Source organism: Rhineura floridana, chromosome 7 (genome assembly GCF_030035675.1).
Source record: "Rhineura floridana isolate rRhiFlo1 chromosome 7, rRhiFlo1.hap2, whole genome shotgun sequence".
In the NCBI taxonomy this organism is placed as follows: domain Eukaryota; kingdom Metazoa; phylum Chordata; class Lepidosauria; order Squamata; family Rhineuridae; genus Rhineura; species Rhineura floridana.
The window spans coordinates 106,307,462-106,315,370 of record NC_084486.1 but is presented as its reverse complement, the minus strand read 5'-3'; the positions used below and the strand labels follow the sequence as shown (position 1 = coordinate 106,315,370).

The following is a 7,909-nucleotide window of genomic DNA, read 5'->3' as shown; positions in this document are numbered from 1 at the left end:
CAGAATGGAAGCAATGGCATACCCATCTTGTCTCTAAACACTGTTAAATGGGCAAGTGAAGAAACTAGTATTTGGAGGATGACCAGGAAGTGAGATACTGCTAGGCCTACTGAAAAACCAAAACATTGGTGTGGTACAATAGGAAGAATGGAGGGACTCATGCTCTGTGGAACATGGAAAGAGAGGCTGCTACTGGAGTTAGCTTCACAAAAGATTTCGTTTAATATAATTGTAATAAAATAATGATTCATATTTTTGCTTCATTATTAAAATTAATTGGCATATGCAAATTTTCTTTTTATGAAGCATTAAGCATGTTAACGTGTGCCCTTTCAATTTTAATTCAGTCTGATTAGTAAAACTTTGTGCTTTTTGGATGTTTGTGACCTGGAGGTCAGTCTATGATACTTTCTTCATATGCAACACAGCAGTTCCATTTCAACCTTAAAGTACACAACATCTCTTTAACCCCAGTACTCCATGCAGTACATCCCTAGTTAAGCAGAAATGTGACATTTTGTGAGACAAGTGTGAGATTAAGAAAATGTCACTAAGTAAAATAATTATCCTTTAATAGAGTCAAAAGACTGGATAATTCCAACGATTAGAATCAGATCATGTCAACCTGATAAAAGAGATGGATTTGAATGGAAACTGAAGATGGTTTCTCTGAACGTATTGCAGAGAGAACTGCATAAAACAGAACCAGGTGGCTGCATTAATATTTTAGCTGTCAGATTTACTGTACAATTTACATGTCACTGTGATAGGCTATCTAGATAAATGCCCTCACTAAGAAGAAGAAAGTTGTTTGACATTGCAGACTCAAAGACTGGCCAGTTCTTTCTCTTTCTCATTCCCCCTTTCCTCATCAATTATATGACAAATGTCTGAGTCTTTCACACCAGCTCTTCAAGACTATGGACTCTGCCAGTCAGTAACTTCAAAGTGACTGAGGTTACACACCATACAATACTTGATCTATAGAAAAGCTTGGGGTACTGACAATGCCTACAATTCAGCTCCTCTGTGCATAGTATTAAGACTCTTGGCCTGTGTCACCCAGCAGGATCCCTGCCCCTCCTGTTTCCAGCCTTGTGCTTTTCCCTGGTCCCTGCCCATTTGTCTTCCTAGCTCTATCTTATAGTTCTGGCTTTCCTTACAGACTAGTTGCTCTGTAGCTCCTCACCCAGATTCTTGTTTAAATCTTGTTCACTGTCACATTTGCAAGAACACACATGCTTTATAGGTGTTTGTTACACTAGTACTTCCCAAGACTGTCAAGACCTTTGATTGTAAAATAATGTTTTTGCGTTCCTTTCCCCAAAAGCAGAATCAAATTTTTAGGAGGACAAGATATCCTTAAGTATGTACAGCAATAAATAGCACTCACCTGACCTCCCAATAGCTGAGTCGCTGCTGCTTACTAGGAAGGATGAGGCAGTGGGGAGGTTAGCATAGTGGAAACACACTGGCAGAACCAATCTTAATGGCGCATTTGCACCACACCAACCTCCCCTTCTGGGCAAGCAGCAATGACTCAGCCGGTGAAAGGTGCAGGTTTCTTTTTGTGTGAAGCAACTCCATTGTAGACTAAACTACTAGCAGGCCTGGCAGCTCCTCAGCAAGCGTCCTGCTCTCCTGCCACTTCCTTCCTCCTTGCCCTCCATTGGTGAGGTGGGTGGTGGTGGCGGAAGCAAAGCAGGACACATGCCGAGGAGCTGTCCCAGCCTGTCGCTCCATGGCTTGCCTAGGCTGCTGTTTGCCACCACCACCCACCTGCTTACTCTTGCCCTGCACATTCTAATATCTGGTGCTTTCCCCTCTGCTTGCCTTGGTCAGTGGTGTCCCCATGTGCATAGTCCATAGTGATGAGAGAAGACCAACACATGGAATGCCTGTTGAATGCATCTTGAAAAAATGATGCCAGCTACTGAACACATGAGTTTGGTGCTAGAGCAATAACGACCCAGCTGTATATATTTTTTTCTGGCTTTGTGTCTGTCAGTGCTGCCAGCTGGCACTGAGGTTAAAATCCTGGCCAGCTGGCAAAAGCCCTATTCTGATGTGCTGTTTTTCATTTCCCCCCCTGCTCCTCCTAGAATCCATTCTTATTGTCACTGACAGATTTCCCAGGATGGGGACAGAATAGCACTGAATGGTATTAAAGCATTTCTTCTTTGTAATAGGATTCTGTGCCAGCCCTCATCTGGCTGCAAAGATTACATAAAATATTTTCATGGGTTCCCCCCTCTTTTTTCTGTAAGGTTAGGAAAAGGTTCATTAAAAGCCAAGGGTCCTTCAGAAATGGGTTTAATCTGCAAATGGGTCATTGAGATATCACAAAAACATGGCTGGCAAAAGCTTTTCATTTTGTTTTACTTTCTGGATTTTTCTGCAGAATGCATAGATCTGAATTAATGGAGAAAATATGGACTGGCATTTTGATGTGAAGACATTGCAAAAAAACCCCGCAAAAACTTGCATGCATGAGGAGAACTGATACTAGTGCAATACCCATCAGGAACCACTCTAAGATTCTGTACCAGGCAGGGATCAAGTATCATGTTTGACCCCACTAGCTGACAATGTATGGAATCACCCTGGTAGCAATCATTTCCTTTCACCTGAAAATATCAATCTTGCTCAGTCATTAGACTTTTGGTGCATTACTTGCTGTCCTTTTCTTTTGGCTTCAGAAGATCATTAACTGGAACTGAGAAACCAGTAGTGTGTAAATCACAGCACTTTTAGGAAATAATCAGAGATATTCCTAATCTGGTGAAACTGACTGAAAGTCAATAGGCATATGTCAGAACTATTGTGGAAAACAGGATTTTTATTTTGAAATATTTGTAGGCTGACTTTCTGAGTAAAATTCACTCAAGGCACCTCATATAATAACAATTTAAAATTACAGCTGATAAAAGGAAGAAAATAATAATATGTAAATATATTGGCTAAATTAAATATAATACAATGCAATTTGTAAAAATAGCCAAGGCATTAATAAACCAGCAGCACTAAAATGCACATATCAAGCACACAATATAACACACAATTTCAGTCAAGCCATTAACTAAAAGGGAGGAGCTGGGGTAAAATCCCCACTCAGCCATGAAGCTCATTATATGACCTTGGGCCAGTCACTGCCTCTGCCAGCTGAACCTATCTCACTTGGTTGTTGTGAGGATAAAATAGAAAAGGGGAGATGTAGTCATCATCATCATCTAAACAGAGATGGGGAACCTCAACCCAGGGGCCAAATGCTCCCCTGGAGGAATTTCTATCTGGCTCTCAGGACTCTCACTAGGCCATACACCCTCTTGAGTCACATCCCATAGCAGCTTCGCTTTCCATCCTCCTTGTGTGTTTTTGCCTGGCTGGAATGTGCTTTTAACTCTGATAAGGCTTCTTGCTTATGCTTTTTGATTGCCTGAATGGGAGAGAGAGAGGGACGTGTGAGTTTCGTAGTAAACTAGCCTACTGTACAGGGCCGGCACCAAAGGGCGGCCAGGTTGGTCCCTGGCTGAGGGCCCCTGCGGCCCTGAGGGGCCCCTGAATGGCCCCTCATTAGGGTGGGAGAGTAATGCTCCCCCTCCGTGATCCACAGCAGAGTCCCTGCCACGGATCACAGGGATGGAGCTTCCAGGCCACCCAACCATTCGCTCACTCCACCTACCATCTGTGTTCTGCTGCCAAGATGGTGTGGAGGCTTCTCTAAGGGGCTGATGCCCTTATGGCCATCTTGGTTGATAGCAGGCATGTGTGCACACTGTGCATGCAGGGATGCCATCAACCAAGATGGTGGCAGGGGCATTAGCCCCTTAGAGAAGCCTCTGCTGCCATCATGGTTGATGGCAGCCCTGCACACACAGTGCGTGCAGCAGCAGAACACAGGAGAGAGGTAGGTGGAACAGGCAGGAGCCACATGCCTGGGGCAGGCTGGTGCCCAAGGGCCCAGTCATGCCTGGCACCAGCCCTGCTATGGTACAAAGGTAAAATTCACATCTGTTGCTCTTCCCACTTTTGATATATGATCCGACCACTTTGCTCTCACCAGGACTCCCACCAGCCACATTTTGAACCGGCTGAGGTTTCTAGCTTATCTTTAACAGCAGCTCCATGTAGAATTACAACAGCCAAGTCTGGATGTGCCTAGAGCAGGAATACTGTAGCTACATACACTTGATATGCTTGAATTCAAAACTGCAGTGTGAAGGGCAAGTTTCTTATCTGACTGTTGTTATAGCCACTGTTAGCTGAAAGTGATAACACTCTTAATTTGTCTGCTGATAGTTACAGGTGAGCATTGCAATATAAATGTTTATGGCCCTGTGAGTGGAGTAGCCTAATCTACATTGGCTAATCTACATAGGCCTTTTCTTCTTTCCGTTATATGTACAGATTCCAATTCAGTCTAGCCTCAATCTATTGCTATAAAGATTAGCAAGAGATAATGATGCTTTTAAAATAATGGTATAGAGGGGAAGGCTCAACTGATAATGTCTCCAGATTTCAAAACTTGTTAACTTTCACATTGATACTTTAAAGTAGTTTGTCGTCGTCGTCGCCGCTGCCGCCGCCGCCGATAATAATAATAATAATAATAATAATAAATATATTTGTATACCGCCCCATAGCCGAAGCTCTCTGGGCGGTTTACAACAATTAAAAACATTAAAAACAAATATACAAATTTAAAAACACTTAAAAAAAACAATTTGGGGGAGATTCCTGCCTGGCCAGCTCTGCACCTTGAACACAAGCCCATCTCTCAGTTCAAGAACATGAAGGACAGTCTAGCAGCAAAAGTGGGTCGCTCTCTTCCCCCCACCCTCAAAGGCAGCACTCTTCCTCGTCCATTTCAACCAGAGGCTGGTGGTGAGGCTCCCCTTCAGAGTCTTCCTCTGCAGCCACCTCCTGTGGGGCAGCTGCCTGAAGCAGGGCCACTTTGTAGGAGGCTGAAGAGGGGCCAATTCCACAGAGAGAGGGGGAGGCTGTGCAACACCAGGCAGACAAACCAGCTTCCACTGCTGCCATCAACAAGGAAGGAAGCCAGAGGACCAGAGCTGTGTCATAGATGTGGGTAGTGTCAAAAGGGCACTCATTTGTTATCACAGTGCGGGCATCAGCTGGAAGGGCAGAACTGTTGCAACCGATAAAGAGATGACGGCCACCGTTGACAACAGTGAGGGAGATGGCAAGTGCCAGCCCCACGCAGCAGGCTCCTGAGATCAGGACATTTGCCAGGGTGATAGCAACCAGGATCCAAGGCAGGTAACGGTGGGAGAAGCTCCGGGACACCAGGATCGCCAGGACGCCAGCAGCAATGCTCAAGAGCCCATAAGCCACCACAATGACATTAGCCATGGCGTCCTCCGAGGTGATGGTGTGCGCGGGCCGGGCCATGTGGCGCAGGAGGGTGCAGTTGAAAATAATATTCACATTGTATTTCATAGCTCTCAAATGAAACACATGAAATCAAGCTGCTTGAAATGGTCCAAGTTCAGAAATAAATTTCTGGGTATTTGTTTAAAAAAGCTTTGCAAGAAAGGCTCTTACAGAACTTTATGGAAAAAATGTCTGAAGTAAAGAGGACCAAGTGATCCAATAATATGTGGACAGCAACATACATTGTCACACTGATACCAATTTAAGATTAGGTCACATGATATCCTCCTGGAAACAAACAAAACCAACATTAGACTACTCTTTTGCAACAAATATTTTTCATTCAGAGCAAGAAAACAACTAGCTGTTCAAATAAGTTGTGTGATTGGCCCTTAGTCCAGTTGAAAGTGATGATTAGGGGCAATTCACACTACTCAGCTGAAGGCTTGCAATAGGGGGTGTGCACAGGCAACAAGATTAATCTTATACCTGTGTTATTTTCAAATGCTGTTGTTTCTCAGTTGCTCTGTGCTTTCTCTGTTTTGATCTGTGTTTTGGGTTCTGAGCTGCTCTGTATAAAACACTTCAGTTCCCTAATTTACTATAAAGGAAAATCTAAAAAGTCTACAACTTTTGGGCAAAGTGGTCAAATTTACAGGAACAGGAGCTGTTCCAGAGTAGATTAAGGTCCATGGGCCTTTTATGGGAGGAAGTAAAAAGGATTTGCTTTCCTCAATAATCCCCTATGGGGAGAAGGAGAGGAAGTTGGCTCTTTCCTACGTTAAAATAATTCAGAGGTGGCCAAGTGGTGTGTATTCTTACTTGTATATATTTTAAACACTGGGCTTTCTTGCTGGTAGTCGTGTCCTCTGATAGGCCTTTTACAGGTCTTTCGGATATGCCTTTACAGGTTTATGAGGGGCCTTACAATGTTGTAAGTCTGTCTGAACACTGCCTGCAGAGTTCTGGGTTTGTCTGCTGTGGTTGTTCAAGCAGAACAACATAGTTAAAATAAAACTTAAATGAAGCTTTTAACTTTCTTTTTAAATCCTCTGTTGCTGTGCTTTCACAAAAAAAACCAATCCAGAATTATTTAGTACTTGACATACAGCATTTTGGACAGTTTCACTTCTTGCAAAACCCATGGGCCCACAGAAACACAGAGATATATAGGAAAATCAGAGCAGTATATGGCACAGGAAAGCACAGAAACAAAGTGACATAAAGCTTTGCGGGGCCCACAGTCTGACTTGGGGAGGGGGGGAGATTGACATTGTGCTTTGACTTGAGAGCGGGACAGAGACCCCTGATCATCCTGATTCACCTTCTTTTTCAGCCTCCATACAGATCTGATGCACACCCCAGCTTGCAAATATGAGTTCAGCACAGGACAATATTGGTGCGTCATATGCTGGCCCATATGTCTCATTTTAATCTCAAACCAGATTTACTGCACCATCACAAAGATATCTAAAGGTGGTTTTAAGTTGGGCTATGAGCTGGATCTGTGTCAAAACAACCATGCATCTTAATCTCTACTTGCTCAATCCACACTCCCACCATGTCAGCTGCCGTGTCAATAGCCTTTACTTCCTTAAGTGTTTTAAGATAAGTGCAGAGGTAGACTTACATGAGCCAAGGTAAGGCCATCACCTCAGGCCAATTATGGGTTCCATTAATGGGAGAAAGACAGATCTAACTCAGAGACAATCTGTTGCCAAATTTTCCACAGTAGAACTTTGCATAGCTCCTGTTCACTTCAGTGAGACCCACTCAAAATATCTTCTCAATGAAGGGTGCCCTATGTTAATTTTTGTCTGTGTGGTGCCATTTGGATTTTTCACCTCAAGCACCACAATGGGCTATAATTTATTTAAAGGGACAGATTTACTAGCTTGTCAATATATCTGAGCACTGTTTGACAAAATGGTGCCAAAAATATGGTCATAAATGTCATCCGTAAACATGAATAAAAGAGTTGCCATGGGGCTTTGTCAAAATCAGAATGTCTGCTACAGAATGGCTAAGAAGACAAGAAATACATATAGCACGCACAGATGATTGTTGAGCGCCAGAACAGCGAGACAATCTCCACACAACCCCAAAACCTCATGTAGATTGCATGCAGACTTAATTTTACATATGGTATCAGAATACAGAAATCTTACTCATGCTCAAGCTGTTCCTCCAAAGGTTGAAGGGCAGCACCTCGGTCCATTGCATCACCTCATCACTTGTGCATGCCAGTTGCTCTGGGGAACTATAAGAGATGATAGCAAATCCTTAATATTATCTGACAGTTCAATGCAGTGTACATATATCTCACATAAACTCTTATGAATCCAGAATGACACTTCTCAGATAGAATGGCCAGTCAATCTCACAGCATGATGGAAAACAGATGTAAGATTAGGATGCAAAGTAGTTTTCCAGATACTTGGGCTCAGCATGCCACACCACCCAGCCCCAGAGTTAACCAGCCAAGTGCTGACACATGTCTTACAGCAAAATATCA

The 7,909-nt window shown here is 43.4% G+C and overlaps 1 protein-coding gene across 1 annotated transcript; it reads right to left on the bottom strand.

The window, feature by feature from the left end:
• Positions 1–4,977: 4,977 nt before the first annotated feature.
• LOC133389695 (keratinocyte-associated protein 3-like) lies at positions 4,978–5,460 on the bottom strand (the record flags this gene model as incomplete). The annotated part of the gene is made up of 1 exon (XM_061637723.1): positions 4,978–5,460. A coding segment is annotated over exon 1 (483 nt), but the record flags the coding sequence as incomplete, so codon positions are not given.
• Positions 5,461–7,909: the final 2,449 nt, after the last annotated feature.